This window comes from Synchiropus splendidus, chromosome 1, assembly GCF_027744825.2.
Source record: "Synchiropus splendidus isolate RoL2022-P1 chromosome 1, RoL_Sspl_1.0, whole genome shotgun sequence".
Taxonomy (NCBI): domain Eukaryota; kingdom Metazoa; phylum Chordata; class Actinopteri; order Syngnathiformes; family Callionymidae; genus Synchiropus; species Synchiropus splendidus.
In genome coordinates this window covers 54,162,206-54,181,374 of record NC_071334.1, presented here as the reverse complement: position 1 = coordinate 54,181,374, position 19,169 = coordinate 54,162,206, and the positions used below count along the sequence as shown (strand labels likewise).

At 41.2% G+C, this 19,169-nt stretch overlaps 1 protein-coding gene across 3 annotated transcripts in view; it reads left to right on the top strand.

Annotated features, from left to right (window-relative positions):
- The window catches only part of LOC128757173 (nucleus accumbens-associated protein 2), a 52,271-nt gene extending 33,910 nt beyond the window's left edge, over nucleotides 1–18,361 (top strand). Inside the window, exons 1-7 of one of the 3 annotated variants that reach the window (XM_053862281.1) lie at nucleotides 943–4,033; nucleotides 4,770–4,952; nucleotides 6,188–6,937; nucleotides 9,526–9,702; nucleotides 11,917–12,022; nucleotides 12,213–12,310; nucleotides 12,671–18,361. In XM_053862281.1, coding sequence (XP_053718256.1) covers nucleotides 4,841–4,952; nucleotides 6,188–6,937; nucleotides 9,526–9,702; nucleotides 11,917–12,022; nucleotides 12,213–12,310; nucleotides 12,671–13,203 — 1,776 coding nt within the window. In that variant the 5' untranslated portion in view covers nucleotides 943–4,033; nucleotides 4,770–4,840 and the 3' untranslated portion in view covers nucleotides 13,204–18,361. Of the gene's footprint in view, nucleotides 1–942; nucleotides 4,113–4,769; nucleotides 4,953–6,187; nucleotides 6,938–9,525; nucleotides 9,703–11,916; nucleotides 12,023–12,212; nucleotides 12,311–12,670 lie in introns of those variants that run through there. The other 2 variants (XM_053862290.1, XM_053862272.1) reach the window with 2 other exon arrangements.
- The last annotated feature ends 808 nt before the right edge of the window (nucleotides 18,362–19,169 follow it).

The window sequence follows — 19,169 nt, the reverse complement described above, 5'->3', positions numbered from 1 at the left end:
GAAACACCAGATCAGTTTCACAAAACCTGAGAGCAAAAAGTGGAGGTTATGAATAAGATGGGAAGATTTATTTTATACCGAGTAGCATAACTAGTTTTCTGTATGGCCGCATCTGCTTAGCAGTTCTGCAGAAAAAAATTTATAAAAGTGGTGACATTTGAATGAAGTCACAGATTTTCTCTAATTATGGTGTTTATTTTTTTGCTCTGTGATGAGGAGGACTAGGTTTATAGCATTAAAATGAAACATTTTCGCCACAAAAATATGAACCTTGTGATAAAATTCGGACTGTTATATATGACCAGGCTGCTGCTAGTCGATGACATCGCACTTTGAATGGTTCAATACAATGCAGTCCAGTACCGTCCACACTACAGGTGAACGACATGGACTAAATTTCATATCTCAATGGTCATTCCATATTGATACGATACTTTATGACAATGGGTTTAGTGTAAACCACTTTTTTTCAATAAAGGCATTGTGATACAAAAGGATATAGAAAGTCGGATGTCGGCCACTGGCTGGCTTTATCTGTGGGTCAACACCAAGCAGGAAGCGACCCTGGTTGGCTGCTCATATGCTCATAATTGATGTTGCCGCCATAGCTTTACATGCAGGACGAGGAAAATGAGATCATTGATTTGTCATATTAACATCTGTTCCTATCTCAATATCAATATACGATATGACTTCAGGGGTTTCCGCCCGGATTTGTTGAAACTCTGGAGCAGACGGACCCTCCCTCCCCTAAAAAAAAAAAACGACGGAATGAAATGCAGCCAATGAAGAAGTGATAGAGAAACAGAGGGGAACGTTTTGTCATTAACTGAATTGGTGACAGCTAGTTCATATGTGGTGGAAAGCCTGGATTTACACAAATGTTTTCGACCCGTGTGACATAACAGGATAGTTGAAGCGTTGTTTACACGTTTCGGGACTGAGTTGAAGGGATTGATAACAAACTTACATTCACTGGAGTTATCTGTGCTATCGTGTGTGTACTGTATAGACGGCCGTTTCGCCAGACTGAGAGGTGTCTGATAGGTGTGAGATGACTCCTCAAAGGTAATGATAAATATTAAAAGTCTTGAAAGTGTATCGTACTCGAGTGATTTGTGTTTATGTAAAGCATTACGCCAATGAATGGACCTGTGACCGACCTCTTTTGCGGAGGCCTTGTTATTTAGTTCAGTTGGTCAAGAGCCACACCCAGTTGATCTTTTTTAGGTTAGAATTCAGGCATTTACTCAGATACTGACATCTGGTCTATTGCTGTTCCGATTTAAAGAAAAAAGGCTTTGATTGAAGAAGAGCAGAAGTGCTTATGTTACTGTCCCACTAACCCTATTTAATGAACAAAATAGCAAACAATGCACAACACTGAAATCACTTCAAGAAAGGGAACAGGATGGATGTTAGACGATTGCCTCGTAGCACTTTCTGAAGGGATTTTTCCCCAATCCACAAAGGTCCTGTTGAAAAGGACAGTGGGTCTCCGTCAAGAGCCACTTTGAGTGCAAAGTCACTCTAGATTGAACTCCTGATTGTTTCACTTCAATCAATTGAACCTCGCTATGCAGTCGGTCGGCGAACACTGTTCTTTTGAAGCTCCACAAAATTTCAACATTTATAACTTGCGTCCAAACAGTAGAGGCACAGAACCAGATGGAGCCTTTGCAACTCTGCAAAATAAACAGCAAGAATAGGCGAGGAGAAGGCCAGGGCTAAGATGTCTGGAGCATGAGAGGACAGGGAACAATTTAAGGTGGTAGCTCTCCTTGAAGTGTCAAGAACAATAAAATTGAAGCCGGGCAGAGAATCCAAAAGAGGCTGTGCGCTGAATCAGTCTGCTACAAGCTAGCCTCAGCTCAGTAGATGTTAAAAGCAGCAGGTGCAAGAAGGTGGTGGTGAAGAGGAGACAATCGGGATCTGTGGCGGTAATGTGAAGTGGGTTGAGGTTTTGTGACAGTTTCTTTAACTTCCTACTGTCACCTGGTTTGGTAATCGTCATTCTGACACGTCACATCCCCGAGTCATGTCAGCCAGCTATGACCATAGATTCATGGTATATGAGGGCGGATAAAAGTGCAGAAACCCAAGGCTTCCTTTTGCTTCCTGCTAATCCTAATTCAACAACTCATGCCTGCAGTATTGAACAAGAATGCGAGTTAGATTGGTGTCAGAAAAAAAGGTCACCAAAACGATCCGTGCCCTTGTGAGAGTTTGACCATGCCAAGAGCGTATGTCAATCTTCCTGAGGGTTCACTGGTGCAATCAGTTCCCCAAAGTTTTTTGCATACAGGCGAAATGTTGAACAGTTCAAGTGGGGTCTCGCTCAAAATTTGTTTTGGTTGAGCATCTGTAAAAGGAATGGGATATTAGTCTCCATTTTAATGAATGGACTTACATTTTTTTAGCGTCTCTGTGAGTGAAAGTATGTCCATTACCCTCCTTCTCCAAGAATCCCTCAGGTTTTTCTTTTTATGGAGGTTTGCAAGTGATTCTGAATCTAGCTTGTTCAAAACAATGACATTAAATGACATTGGGGTTTGCCGCTGGCCCCCGAACCCTGGGTTTGACTGGTTTTGACACTTCTTGGTGCCTTAGTTTCTTCCTAACCGTACAACTATCCGATCCCTTATCTTTGCAAGCGTTTCTTCTGCTCTACTTTGTGATTTGCTGTGCTTTTTCCCGATGATTTTCGATGGTTTGTTCTTACCTTTGCGTGTCTTTGAGTTTCTGTCTGTGCCTTTGGGAGTCTCCTCCACGCTTTCTGATTGTCCCTGTGCCTCGTGAGATTCATCCTTGTATTTCATCATAGGTGCCCTCATCGGTGTTTTATCAGTACGACGTGCTGTTGTGAACTTTTATCCTTGTCTTGAGTCAAGAGTCACAACAAAAGTGAAAAAGTCAAAATGGTTGACATTTATTTAAAGCATCAGCGGCAACCAGTGGCGTGGGAGCTGCGCTTGAAAGCCTGAGTTTAACATCTGGGCTGGCCCGACGATCCTATTGGGTTCCACCTGCCGTGGTATCAAATGGACAAGTATATGCTTGCGTGCATATATGGGTCATCATCGACGGGATTCAGATGATGTCGAAAACGGCATCCGAACTTTTTTTCTGGACCCATGATAGCGAAGGAGAAATTCTGTATTGTTTGAAGTATCCCAGATTAGTACACCTTTTTTTAAACAATGGTGACGCATACTCTCCAAACTTGCGTCAAACTGGGATTTCAGAAGTTGCACTCGTCGATGTGTAATTGATTAAGAACGCCTGTGACCTCACTTTGCCTCGGTTCTTCTCTGCCTTGAATGTCCCCATCTTTCCTGTGAGATGATTTAGGCATCTGTGTCCAGGGGCAAGTGGCAGAAGTGGCTTCAACCTAATTGTCTTTCTCCACTCGTACTGTCCTCAAATGACTTTCTACCCCCCCTCCCTTGCGTCTCTCTAGCTCTGCCCAGTCTCTGTCTCTGTCTGTAACTGTAGCCTGTGTTTTTCTCTCCCTCCCACTCCCTGCGACGTATAGATACTGCATTGATCAGACACACGCGCCTAGACACTCGCGCGCCTGGACGTGCTCGCACACACACACACACACACTTGCTGAAACCTCCCACTCCTTTCATCATTGATTCGCTCTGCTCTCTCTCTCCCCCTGACATTCTCTCTCTCTCTGTCTGTGTCTCTCTCTCCCTCTCTCTTTCTCTCTCTCCACTGGCACTTGTTGAATTAAACCCTCGGAGAATAGAGAGAGAGGGGAGAGAAAGGGAGAGAGATAATGACAGGGAGGCAGAGGAGGGCTTTTGAGACGCTGTTGGAACAGACAACGAGCAGAGAGAAATGGGGCTTTGGAGCATACAGAGATAGAAGATAGATGCAGTCGGACAGCAGAGCGGATCATTCTAGAGACAGTGGGAATGACACTTTGAAGCAGCCGGAGTACATCATCTTAAACTACAGCTCCTCTGTCCCGGCCTGTGTGTTTGCGTGCGCCAAGCTGCTTCTCGTCCAGGAGCTCACACAGGTCAGAACTGTCGACTGTCTGGGCACATTTCTCTGCATGTGAAGGCGACTGAGGGAAAGTTGTGTCCTGGCTCCTCCAGGTGAGCGCTTGCGTGCCAGAGTACACAGTCCTCTCCGCAGTGTGTTTAGGCGTGCATAGTTTTTATGTAAGTAAGCCAGAGTGCATGTCTGTCTGTATGCATGAAGTAGGAAAGAGAGGGAGTGTGTAAAGAGAGGCGGTGACATTTTTTTTTTTTTTTTTCAGTTTGTATTCCTGGAAACTGTTCTGCAGCATTGCTCAATAATGAAACTGATGCGTGTGTGTTTGTGTGTACGTGTGTGGGTTGGTGTGCAGGGAGAATACAGTAATACAGTTTTGGAAGGTGTAATAATGAAAAATGAAGAAAAGTGTTGTCGGCGGAAAGAAGTTGGGAATGGGAGAGTTTTTTTCCTCGGTATTAAGATACATGCTAAACAACATAGCCTTCGGCTATTTCACATTGTTCCCATATACAGTCGGCATGTGTTCTTCCTTTTAGTTGACTCCTCCTGCTTTCTCTCTCACCCACTGCATCCTCCCCTCTTTCACACACACCTCTCACTTCAACCTCCACTGTATTCGTTTTCTCACTTCGTCTCGCTGCTTCCGCTTTAATATAATCTCAAATTTCTTTTTCTCGCCTCCGTCACGTCTTCTCGTCTCTCTTGCATGTCTTTAGCGCTCTTCCACAATGAGTTCTCCGCTGTTTCTTTCACAGATGCCTTTCTCGCTGGCGCTGCCTGCCGTAAATAGCTGAAGCCCAATCTTCCCTCGTTCTCTGTGTCCATCATGTCCCAGCTGCTCCATGTGGAGATCCCGAACTTTGGAGCCACAGTCTTGGGCTCCCTCAATGAGCAGCGGCTTCTGGGACACTACTGTGATGTTTCCATCCTGGTCAAAGGTCAGTTGCAAGTTAACTTGGATTAATATTCTATATATATCATCATCAGCCAGTGCATGTTGGTTTAAAAGATATTCATCATGTAAAAAGAAATCTCTGTGGGGGTTAGATTTTCAGTGGGAGTCTGATTTGGTAATTTTTTAACAAATTTATGGAGTAAAAAAACATATTTCTAAGAAGAGAAATTTACATTACATCAATAACTGATTCTTATATCATTATTAACCAACATTTCTGATCGTATTGTAATACATTTTCTAAAGGCAACATGCAGTTGTCTTATTATTAATGATGGCAGACGCTGGAAAAAAAGTTATTGTGTCGATTGTGGGGTTTGTCAAGGTTAGTTTTCTGTCACTGTAGTTAACCGATCTATATTTTATTTATTGTATTTTTATATTTAGATATCCAAATAAGAGTTCTGTTTTTCACATTGCAAGATATTTGGCAGCATTAAATTAAACTGATTCTAGTGCTTTAACGTGGATGAACAACAACAACTGATCTTATCAGAAGATAATTCAGACACTTTAATTTCACTTCATTTAGATTGTCTTTATTACCTGAACAAGCCTTTGTTCTTAGGCAACAGATACAGGTATACACTTCAATATACACTGTACACTACAATTCCCAAGAAATGATCACATGAACACACTTCATGTAATCTAATTGAATAAACTACTACCTTTTTTCTGAGACAGGTTTAACTTTGTGATAAGTGAAGCCAAGTTTTGTATTTCACTTACAAACACAATTAACTGACATTATTTCGCCATTACTTTGAAAGTATGTTCCCAGTAATTGCTTTCAACTAAAACAGTTTTCAGGGAATATTCTGTATCCAGCCGTCAGAGTTATCTCCTGGCAAATCAAAGAGTGGTGGAGAGCAGAAGAATTCACCTTCTATGAATGTTCGAAATGCTGAGATGGTCGGATGACTTCATGGATGTTTGTGTCCTGTCTCTAGATTGTATCTGTTAAATCATTTGCATTGCCATCGCAAACCAAATCAAAGGAAGGGTGAACATCTGCATTTTTGAGTCTTGAACACACTATTTTTTAACTCCTGACAGAATGATGTGTATTCTATTGCTCTGTATATTTAGTATGAAAACAAACAGTTTGGGGTTTCATCAAATTTCACTTAATTTATGTTAAAGTCGTGTTATTGTGTTGCTTCTGTTCTGACGCCAAATTTTTCACTTGCTCACCGCTTGTCTTTTGGGTTGCAGGTCAGGCTTTCAAAGCCCACCGGGCTGTTCTGGCCGCCAGTAGCCTCTACTTTCGTGACCTCTTCAGCACCTCCACCAAGACCCAGTTCGAGTTGCCCTCCTCTGTCACACCCGCCTGCTTCGAGCAGATCCTCACCTTCTGCTACACAGGGAAGCTCACAATGGCGGCCAGTGAACAGCTGGTGGTCATGTACACAGCTGGCTACCTCCAAATCCAACACATCGTGGAAAAAGGCATGGACCTCATGTTCAAGGCGAACTCCCCTCATTGCGACTCACAGACAGCGGGGTCCATGGAAGAAACAGGGTCTGAGCCTCAGAGCCCGTGTAACAACGGGAATGGTTTAGCCGTGGCTGCACTTTTGGCAAACTCTGGCTGGTCCCAATCCCTTCTCATGCCACAGCGGAAGATCAAACTGGAGGGGGGGGACCCCACGCCTCTCACGGTTCCCTCCTCACAGAGCAAGACCTCATCGTCAGAGCTGGGGAGTCGTCTGACTAGGGCCAGTTTGTTTTACACCACAGCTGGAGGAACCCCCATCCCTGGCATGCTGCCGTACCACCTCCAAGGTGCTAGTGGGACCGGAACCGGTGTCGAGAGGTCCAGTCCTGGTGCGTCTAGTCTACCCACTACTGACAGTCCCACTTCCTACCAGAATGAGGATGAGGAGTTTGAGGAAGAGCCCTATGATGGAATCATAGAGGACGCCTACAGTCACATCTACGGACGTTCTGCGAACCCTTATGGAAGTAAGTGATGCGCCCTGAAATCTTAAATCACATTTATTCATGTTTCGTCAGTTCATTATCATTAACTTCTGGCCCAACTGCTGTTACAGAGGGGTAAAATACAGTATATGTCATTGTAATGGTTGGTACTGCAGCTCTCTGCTGGAAGGTCATGGCTTTGATTCCATCTCTAGTGAACTTCTGGAGTGAACCTGGTTCCATTTTGCATGGGCCACCTCTCCAGCACTCCTGTTTCCTCCCACAGTCAGGTACCAGCCCCCTGTTGACCGTTAAGGGAATAAGCTTAAGAAAATGAATACATGAATTGATTTTCTTTTGGGTTGGATTTTCATAATTTCTGTTTAATTAATATCACCACAGTTCAGAGAAAAATAAAATATAGAAGTTCATCAGTAGTCTTAAAAAAATATTAGCAATCATGATTTATCCTTCCCAAAACAGGATTTGACAAAAGTAAAATAAGTATTTTCTACTAAATAAAATAGACCATGGCTCTTTAAGTTCACTCATTTTTAAGATTTAAAAATTTGGTAATGTTTTTATTTAATATACAGGGGATGTTAATTCTATTGTTCAATTAAACAAAAATTATTGCCGACACAAAACAATGAAATCATGATGCAAAAATGTTCAAAAAAGAAAGCATTACATGCTGAAATTTAAGAGAGAGATGACAAAACTTAAGGAGGATTGTGCTGAAAATGAATTTTTAGTCTTCTGTACAAATATTTGATTGTAAATATGCAGAAATATTGGTCAGTATAATTTGAATCTTACCGTGATGAGTAAAGATTGTTTTTTTTTTCTTTTAAAAAAACCTCACAAATATAACAATGCAAAAAAAATTATAATAATTATCATTATTGTGATAATAATTAAAAATAATCTGAATCCAGATGAAAAAAAATATTGTGTGAGACTAAATTCAGTGGTATACTATTAAAACTAAATAGCATCATAAAATAACACAATTGTTTCAAATGCAAAATAAGAGCGGGCCTTGGATTTTAATGACAAAACGTGACTGCAGCCCACTTTTTTAGCTGAGACTAAAGTCCTCACGTTCATAACTGTTTACTCAAATTTTCAAATAAAACCATTTCTTGCTTGACTGGAAGGTGGAAAAGAGTTGTGCGTGGAAACTATTTGAGTGTTTAACAGTAATGCCGTAAAACAGGTTGAATGAGCAGATGGTGAGAAGATGATCCCAAAGGCAAGCATGCTTCACCTTATTTACTTTCCAGCTGTGCACAGCACAACCAAGTGTATTCTTCTCCCCTCCGCCCCCGGCTCTCTTCCATTGAATCCGTTTTGGATGCAGCTAAAAAGTCAAAGCGGGCATGACTTGCACGAATATATCTCCGTCTACGTCTGCTTTTCACATCAAGGTCTCTCCTCCTGAATTGTTCTGCGTGGTGTGTAAATTCATTTTTATCCCAGTTACATTATTCAGTCTGTCATAAATGATGCATTTCCAAAAGATGTGTGTGTGTCATACTTTATAGAGATATCATGTGACTGTGTCGTGACCAAAAGACTATACTTTCCACACTTTAGTCATGGTAGCAGATCCACACTGGCGCTTCAGTGATGGCTGAGACACACTTCATCTAAACACTTTTTGGTTCATTTTTAGCATCCTGCAGTTCAAAGTCGTCACACTGGTGTGTCAAATTCTAGAGTTTCGGGTATTAATAAGCTATTGCTTTATCTGCAATCAGTCAGCGCACCCCAGGGTGACATTGTGAGACATTTGAGAACTCTTCTGTGGGAGTGTGTTCTAAGGGGCTGGTCCCTAGAGCTTTTTCACACACTGTCATAGTCGCTATTCTTTCAGTGGTATTAAAGTGGTAGATGCAAACCATAAGTAAAATGATTAAATGAGTCAAAGAATGTGTAAAGTATCTACATTAAATTCATATTATTTGAAGAAAAAACAGTAAAGCTAGAGAGAATTGAATTTAGAAAAATTAAAAGCACATTTAAAAATTTCAAAAAAGTATTTTATTTCATCAAGTGTTACATTTTTGATATTTAGATTAAATATTGTTGATGTTGTGCTGTGTAATGTAATTATCATACATCATAATTATGATTTAAAGTTGTAGTTAAAAGTAAAAAAAAACGTTTGAAAAACAATAAATATGATCAATATCGTAAAAAACATGTATTAAATATGGCATTTAATTTAACACACACCTATATATATATAAAACCAATGCAGTCTTGAATAAAATACCATTCATAAAAGTTTAAATGGACATTAAGTCGATGCAATGATTTAGATCAATTGAAGAATATCATGGATTGAATTTATGTCTGAATTTAAGTCTGAAAAAAACCCAAATGTTAATATGTTATGACATCACATCATTAAGCTATGCAACAGCTAAATATTTAGCAAAAAACTGGGGCCAATATATAATGATTATTAAAATCTGACTACAGTTTCTAATATGTTTAATGTTTCCTGGGTCTTCTAACGGTAATCTCAACCACAGTTCTCCATCAGGATTGGCTGGACAACTCCGTTTTCAGTCCTAATTATGTCCACTCAACAGTAACCACTTTTTGTTTGGGTGCCACAGTGCAGGACAAGACAGAGATGGCTGCGGTACCTCTGGCGTTGGAGAACCGCAACTGCGTCCTGATCCGCAGGGACCTGGTGGCGCTACCTGCCAGCCTCATCAGCCAGATCGGGTACCGATGCCACCCGAAGCTGTACACGGAGGGCGACCCTGGGGAGAAGCTGGAACTGGTAGCTGGTAAGCTGCTTTTTCTTTTCAGGCTGATATCAGACATGCAGAAGAGTGAGAGGATGTCAGTCAGAGCACCAGAAATTTTTACCTCAAAAACGACATAGCAGCCCTTTAAAATATTGGTAGAGAATATACTGTCATTTTCATGTGGGTGGTATGTGTGGGCAGTACGGTGGTGTAGTGGACTTTGTATCCAGCCGCTGGCAACTCTGGGTTTCAATCAAACTTTCCATTCTTAGGCTTCCTTTGGGCACTTTTGTGTGACCCATCTCTGTCCCCCCGTGTAGCTGGGACAGGCAACCGCACCATGCAACACTCGAGCGACAGAAAATGAAAGACAAGATTTGGATCAATCATTTGTCAGCTCTCTGTTTTGGTGGGTGAAGAAATTCACTGGTGGATTTAACCGGCGCATCACTATAAATCTGTGCCGATCTTGAAAAGTGCTCATTTTTTACTAAATTGCATTTCAATTTTTAAGGACTCTACTCTCCCTAGAGGAGGTGTAGGGAGTCATGTGACATGTCTCCAGTTGTCATCTGAGTCAAGACCAGACACCAGAATGTCACTTCCAGCACAGATTCATTCAGGTCCAGTCGTAAAACAAAAAAAAGAGTTGGCAGGGAATTTATGTGGAGGTGTCGCTGATGTTAAGTAAAATCTCACTCATCAGTCTAGAGGAGAGTGGTGAAGTCTCGGGTTCGACCCCCATCGCTGCGTCAGTGGCAAGGGCGTCACACAAAGTTTCTCTGCAGAGATGGAAGTGGGTGACAGAAGGACGACCATCTCTGCAGTCCTCATCAATCAGGTCTTTATTGTGGTGCGGCGAGACACGAGTCACTCTAGAGGGGGAACGCGTATGACAAGCTGCTGCAGGTTTGCCAAATGGCATTTGGAGAGGGCTGCGAGAGCACCAAGAAAAAAGGATTGTTTGGGGTGTAATGAGTCAAAAATTGAACTATTTTGTCTGACAGCGAAGAGTTATCAGTGGCAGTGAGTCAAAAGTGACTGGTTTTTGCACTTGAGTCTCTACATGTATCATCTCTCCCAAAATGACTGGTCCAATCGACAACAAGCAAATTTCCTCGAAACATGGATGTGGTTTTGCTCTTTTGTCACAGCTAGAGGTTGAAAGCGCCATGTGTGGAGGGCTGGCTGTTTAACCTGACATTATCAAACTATATTACATTGAGCTGTAATTTCTCCCCGTGTAACAAAACCTGACATACTTCTGTCTTTAATCTCTGACAGTCAAGAAAGCTGTGAGAGAATAAAGCAGGAAGTTGAACATACACCACATAAATGTTAAATGTTAAAATAACACTTGAGCTGCCACATCATCAAGTCCAGAATTAACATTGACATTTTGTTGCTCAAAAATGTTTAGAAATGTTGTGTTATTTCTTCTCTGGTTGAGATTACTGTTGGGCCGAAAACCATACATTTTATGACCAAGGCTGTGGCCATGTGAGATTTGTTCAAGGGCCGCAATTTGGCCCATGCACTGGACTTTGGACATGCCTGGTTTAGAGCAAACAGCTCATGTTTTGATGAAGATAATCCTGTAACAATGTATAGCAATGAATACAGAGCCAACTCTTATCTGCAGTGTGGTATGGACAGTAGATGTAATGAAAGGTTGCAACCCACAGTAGAAGCAGAAACCTGAAGGGTGAATCAGAGACATATACTTCACATCACACAGTTCGTCCTCGCTTCCAAACGCTTGGATGGCCAAATGAAACTCAAGAGGTTTAGATTAAGACCGAAACACTACGTTTATTGTTGTTCGTATCTAATCACATGAGCCACAGCACTGTCATGCATTTTGACCTGAAGTGCTCCTGTAACAACTATCATGAGAGAGGCACGGCTTTTAGCTTGGACGGTTTTAAAGTGACATGATTCATTACTGACGCTCTATATTTCTTGAGTCACATTAAATCATTATTTAACGTTCTAATGCTGACACGTCAAAGTTTGAAAACACAATGCCAATTTGTTCCAAGTCCCGAACCTGAAATTTGTTTTCAGTACATTTTACAGTCATATCATTTTTGTGAAATTATTTATTTATAATGTGCTTAATTAAAACAGAACATCTTCGAATACCATTGAATACATGTAATTTATTATTTATTTGTTTAGTCACATACTGTGCTAACTCAGATAGTACATTCATATAATAGAGGAATATAAACAGCCCTCTTCTCTCTCCAGGTACACAGGTGTTCATGACCCGTGGTCAGCTGATGAACTGTCACCTATGCGCCGGAATCAAACATAAAGTTCTGCTTCGTCGTCTCTTAGCGACGTTCTTCGACCGGTGAGCGTTTTGTTTCCTGTCAGCTAATGGCCGAGTGTAAGATTGTGTGCATGACTCCACAAACCCGCTTTCACACTCCATCTGTGGCCATGTTGTGTAATGTGGTCAGTTGTGTCAGCTCACATGTTCATGTGTGTGTGCGTGCCCGCGGCTGACTCTGCCCCCTGGTGTTCACTCTGCCCCCCTGCAGGAACACTTTAGCCAATAGCTGTGGGACAGGTATCCGCTCCTCCACAAGCGACCCGAGTCGGAAACCCCTGGACAGCAGGGTCCTCAACGCTGTCAAACGTGAGTTCATTGGCTCATTCGTAATTCTTGTCACATTTGTGCACAAAACATTATGACCACCTGCTTACACGACTGGTTGTTGTCAGGTGATCCAACCGGAAGAGTGGATCTCTAAAACAACAAATGCCCCACTTCGCTTGAATATAATCATTTTTGCGTGGCCTCTAACTGAGTTTTTTTGTGGTTGTGTTCTGCATACAACTGCTAAAGACAGTTTATAAAAGGTCTGAGACAACAGTTTTGGTTGATACTGACCACTGCCGATGAGGTCACATGACACAAAACATCTCATGTGGTCATAATGTTCATATATTTTCTTGATATTGTCTCCTGATGATGACTGCTCTTATTGTGTTGCAGTCTACTGTCAAAATTTCAACCCAAACTTCAAGGAGAGTGAAATGAATGTGATTGCTGCTGACATGTGCACCAACGCCCGGCGCGTCCGTAAGCGGTGGCTCCCCAAAATCAAGTCCATGTTGCCCGATGGCATGGAGGTGTACCGTGCCGGAATGGGCATGGGTGCTGCAGTGGGGCTTGGTCTCGCACTCGGCACCCCTCAGCAAGGCGTCCCCCTGCCCTTCGAGCCTGATTTCAAATCGCTGGAGCAACGACTATATCCGGACCGCAAAGACCCCCTTAGGACTCACCCGCCGCTGACAGAAGGCAGCCCGGGGTCCGGGGCGAACGGGGCTGACGCCGAAGGTGAGACCAACGGAGTCGCTCAGGAGGAGCACGAGGAGGACGAGGATGAAGCCGGATTAGAAGACGTAGACGGGTCTCTGGGGGCATCAACTTTGATCCCTGGAGCCGAAGCAAGCGCTTGTGATGACACGCCGCCCGAGCAGGAAGTGGAAAGTTTTGGACAAGGCCTGAGAGTAAACGGACAGTGAGCGTCCGGTCAGTTCTAAGTCGTATTTCGTGCTTGCTCTCTGTACTCCCACATCTCCACCACGACTCTCTCTGCTCCTCTGTGCTTGGTCAACAAATATTTCAGCACAAAAGCTTCGCTCGTCGATCGCACTGTACAGGAACTTGTCACACATGCATGTGCACATGTGTGATCATGCAACGTCACTGACAGTGACCGCTGCAGCAAACTAGGAGCAGAAGTAGACACAGACAGCTGTTGGCTAGAATCCACTCGTTTTGTATGAACAATGCGACTCGTGTCCATTTTTGGCACGATAATATGCATTACTCAGCCAAAACTAAAGTAAAACTCTCTACGACAAAAGCGTCAAACCCACTTCTACAGTTTATTAAAGACAGTTTTCCTAAATATTTTACAAGTTTGTAATACATGTTTGTGCTTCTTAGCTTTGTATACCCGAAACCAGCATCTGAGTGTGTATTTGATGAAGGGCAGGTAGGAAAAACCTCAAGTTATCCACCCGTGTGGGTTTTAGATGTAACAATTTTCCCTCAGATAATTCAACATTCCTCTTACCGATATCTTATTGTACCCAAGTTATATTCCCGAGTAGAATATTAATGTCATGTTGTCACGCCCACTTTAGCCACCTCAATAATCGTATTCCTACGTTTAAAATGAGAGGCTCTTCTCTGAGTCTCTGGTGGATGATAAAGCTCCTCACATATCTCATATCAGTAAATGGGGGAAACAAAATGACGCTGCTTATAACTGTTCTCACGACACGTTGTTCCAACAATATCTGAACCCAAAAATTATCTAAAAGTCATTGCTCAAAACAGATCAGCTAGTATCAGATGTAAAACATTTCCAGTTTTGATAAATGCTTTGTCAGATGGACTCGATTATGATGCCTGTGTCTACTCCTGCTGCCGACAGAATACACACACCCACACACGCGCACACACACGTCAACAAACACACATATTTATCTTGCCATCGATATCCGCAACAATGAATGAAAAAGATAAAACGCAACAAAGCTCTTTCTTCCTACGTTCAGCAGTGGCTAAAACAATGTCGCGGAGATGCAGAGAGAATAACAATAACACGCACTAAAGCTTATATGCATGACTACAAACAACGGACACAGAAGATTAGCAGACAATAAATCCAGAAAAATCGCACAGAGATAAGGAAACGGCTGACACACCAATAACACGCAGCGTTTTAAACCGAGTCTTTCTTACTGGGATTTTACCTCAGTGTGACTGAACTGACGTGGGAGCGACCCAGGATGTCTGACATAGTGATAATCTGATTTTTGTGTCATCATAAAGACGAGCAGTTTTGGGGAACGCACTACAGTGAGCGCAATAACTGCCAGGGTGAGGCACTGTTTAACCAGACGTGCTGTGTCATGAGTCCTGCTTCCATTCTGTTCTGGAGGGGTGGGGGTAAATTATTAAATCAAATTGTAGGAACTTTTTCTGCTGGCTTGTTTGCACTTAAAATGCTAAGAATTTGGAAACAATGGAGTTTGGCTGGATGACTGAAAAAAAAAATTTTTTTTTTTCTCGATAGCTTGATTGAATCCCAGGATTGTACGTTTAGAAGGAATATTATCTTTCTAAAATCGACTGTTTCAAGTGATGAGGTGACGTCCGACCGGGACTTAAAACTGTCATTTGTCTTTTTTGTAATCCACATCGATGCAGTCCAAACTGCAGTCTGTTTACTATAATCCTTTTGGTGCGTTTATTGTTAATTTTATATTATTTTACCAATGTTTCAAAAACACAGGTTTGCACTGTATCAAATACAGCTTCAATGTGCCCCGCAGATTTGACACTTTTTGACATTCTTCTGTTTGTTTTGAAGAGTCTTCAAAGATGGTTCTGCAAGAGCAGGTTTCTTTTGCACTCACTGATTAGAACAATTTACCTTGTATTTCTTTTCCCCGCCAAGAAATGTGAACGAAGTTAAAGCTTTCTGGATGTTGAAAGTCAAATGTATTCGTGTTAAAACTGTTTAATAATATAATTATAAAAAACAGTGAAAGGATATTCAGTTTGAGTCCAGCATAATCTTGCCTGTCCCCACGGTTTTGTTCAGTTTTTAAAAAATTGGACCGTATTCTTCATCTCTATATAGATCCAAACTTTTTTTTACACAATTAAGGAACAAAGGTTGTTCATTGTGCGCCATCTGATGGCTGTGATTCTAATGTAGACGGGGAAATTAAATTTGGGGATATTAAGTTTCTGTCGATAAGGATTCAAAATGTTTTTTTTGTGACTCTTAATTTTGTAAGTCATTCATATATTTAGAAGACAGAACCATGAACCAAGTGTCTTGATATATCATTTTTAGGATGTGAAAAAAAAAGTTGGAATTCTTTAGGTAAATGTTCAGAATCTAGGATTTAGCAGGATTTAGTCACATTTTCATGAAGTAAAAGACTGGATATAATTTCTTTTTTTTTTTTGACAATTTGTGTAAATGAAACTCGTAAATATGGTTTGATTTAAAAGAAAAAAGGAAAATAGTTCTATCTTTAATTTAATATGTAAAGCAAAATAATTGCAAAAAAGGGACGAATCTTCACCAAAACATTTCAGAATAAAAATGACTTAAAAGTACCCAGAATATTTTCCAAATTACTTGGGAGCAAAATATTGCTTATTGAAACATTTAATAAGCTGATTTGATTTGATTATTTTTGATGTGATTTTTTTTTAACCATTTAATTTGTACTGTTTTGCAATTGGTCACTTGCTAAAATGCATAGTTGAACTGCTGAGATGATGAATGTAAACTGTAGCACTGCTTTATCGATGGGTCACATACTGATTTCTTTAAACTCAATATTTAACTTTATCGAAACGTGCCATATAGTATGAATAATTCATGAGAACTGAAAGCTTTAGTCATGTTGTGTCTTCCTACGTTTAGAACAAAGACGGAAAACCTGTGATTTTGCTCCATTCAAGAATTCTGGGTCAGTTTTTTGGGGTCTGAAATGAGACACCAAACATAATAATATGGGCTGAATTGATGTACTCCATTGTGGAAGCAGTGCCTTAGACTGTGACTGTGCGGGTCTAGATGTTGTGATGTGCACCTTAACTGTAACCTAAAATCATACCACCAATGGTTCTTGTATTATATTCTATTTTTCCTTGTAATCACAGTGGCTGGCTTCAACACAGTTACACTTTAATGTTCAGGACTTACAGTCTTGGTTCTACACAGTGTTTCTCAATCATCTGCATTGAAAAGCTTGCACCTCAAGATTTATTCAAAACTCCATCAGTCCATCAGGGATCCAATCCAACTTGGGTCCTCTCTCAGTGGGGTCTGTAAGAATTGTTTTCCTTTGGTCGCACGATTCCCTCTCTATGTGTAAGAGCAGAGATAAATCGATGTCATGAAGTACATGTGAGTGATTATCTGAATGTTATCCTGATGAACTGGTAACCTAAGGTGTCCCCCACTTCTTGTCCAAGTAGCAGGAAGAAAATAAGCCCCGGAGTTAATCTTGAGTTCAGCATATAGTATATAGCAGTCGATGTTTTAGTGAACATTTTGAATACAGTGAAAAGCCAGCCACATACAAACACCATAGCAGAACCAATCGAACGTTTTTATCTCCCTCTTATTTCGACTTTTTTTCTTTTCTGTCAGATTTCCTCTTGATTGTTTAAGTTGTCCGACACTGTTCCCTCAAATCTCGCCCTTGTTTCCACATATATTTTACTGAGAACTTCTCAGAGAATGTCATAGCCCAGCTTTGAGAGGACAAGCTGATGACATGTACACGTCGTGTTATTGTTCAGCACAGACACTGTAGTTCAGATTTGAAACACAGAAATGTGTCTTTTGAATTGTGTCGTTCGCCTGGGTGGTCAGTGGAAATGTGTATTTAAAAAAAGTAGGACAATGGTTGTTTCGTGGATTCCAACTGTTTATTTCGTAAACATGTTCACACCCTGTTGCTGTAAAAGTGATGGACACAGTTAATTTGAAGAACATTTATATGCAATGAGGTGCTTGTATCATATGAAACTGCATGCCATTCAGACTCTAACCCAGTGAAACCTCTGAGAACTTTATGCACCATGTATTTATACAAAACAACATTAGTCACTGTTAGTGAGTGGAGACTGAGGACACTTGCAGCGGGTGGGGTTGTGTTTTTATCCGACACCCCGGCCTTTTATTGAATGTTTGTGTAAAGCTGAATCCAGTGTCAAAGAGTCGAAACTACCCAGCTGAGTGTGCGATTAGAAACTAGAGCATACTCAGACCGAAAAAATGCACTAAAAAGTTTGAATGTGGATGTATTTGTCCGTGAATATAATACCAGCACTTTAGAGCTATTTAGAAAAAAAGATAGGAAAAAAAAAACCAATATCACCGGGAGTGACTGAGGATGATGTGAGAGAGTTAAACTTTTAAAGCCATGTGTTCAGAGCGCTGACAATCAGAAGAGGGATGCACTGTCTGGTGTGGGAGATCTGACATGAAATGTTGTGCTCTTGCTGTTTGCTTTTGCCATTCTCCAGCTCGCTTTGGTCTTTGCTAGCTCAACTTTCCAGCCTGGAGTGGCGGGATAGTTTGGCCTCCAGCCTCTGTCTGGTCATAAGTATGTGTTTCTGCAACAAGGCGCGACTGATCACTGACTGATACCTTGGTGCTTTGCGAACAGAGCTGTCATATTGACATGGACAATATATCTCGAGCTCTGCTAAGCATGTGGCCAGACGTGACCGCACGTCTGGACTCACTGGAAACCTCTGGATGGACACCAGTCCGTGTGACAAAAGAGGACCTCGACATACTTTGATCATGGAAATCAAGGCTTTCAACTCAGCTTGGGCCAAGCTAACTGGGTTTGGAACTATTTCAGTGTTGATACTGCATTATGTTTCATTTGAAAAATGTTAAAATGTTTATGCGCCTTCTGATTCAAGCATCAATAATATATATAAATATATATATATATATATATAACAGAAATGCAAGTTGCCACCGTTGATGTTGCATAAAAAAAATCTACCTTTCATTCCCATTATGGTGTTTGCCATCACCAGTTTCAGTTGTGTAGTCCGAGATTACCTGATTTCTTTAAATGCAATACGGAAAAAAAAATGCTTTCTAATAAAAGTCCTTACTTCACCATAAACTGCTGTTGTGGTTCTTTTTCCCGAGTCTAACTTCATCTCTCCCGACACCTGACTAAAAACCTGACTATAGATTAAGTGACAATAGACCGTAGGTCACATGACAAAATACATTTTACCGTATGAATTTTCTCTCAAGGAATTTAAATGTATCAAAGCTTCGGAAAACTGGTTAACACGTTATTAGTCGTGAATGAAATATAATTGGTTTTAGTTTGGGATGATATTAGTACAATGATTGTCATGACAAATATCCCCTACTGTAGCAAAATGAAGCTGGGAACTTTTGTAATTGTGCTGTACAGTGAGGCTGTTTGAATGAAATAGATAAGTTTGGTTGTCCACATTACCTTTCTTCCCCTGTGGATGGCATGTGTCTACATCCAATATTACTGCTCCCAGTCCCACTGAGCCCACCAACCCTCCAACAGCCTTACCTCAGCATCAGTGTCTACCCAACACTCACCCAGGTGAGGACCCAGCTGAGGAGGATCAAGGCAAGGAAAACAGTGGGTCCAGACCATAGATCTTCCAGGCTTCTGAAATCCTGTGTGGAATTTGTTTAATTGTGCAGTATGTGGCTGCGTTATGTGTACTATTACTTTATGTACATCTTTCATGGGTTGTGGTTCTCTTGAATGTCCTTTTTGCTGACGTAACAAGTCACATTTCCCCATTGTGGGAAGAATAAAGGCCATTTAATCAAATATCAATTTGAAATTTTATTGAATAAATGATTTTACTGTTATTAGTTTATTAGATTAGATGTCCTTTATTTGCCCCACAGTTATGTTATAAT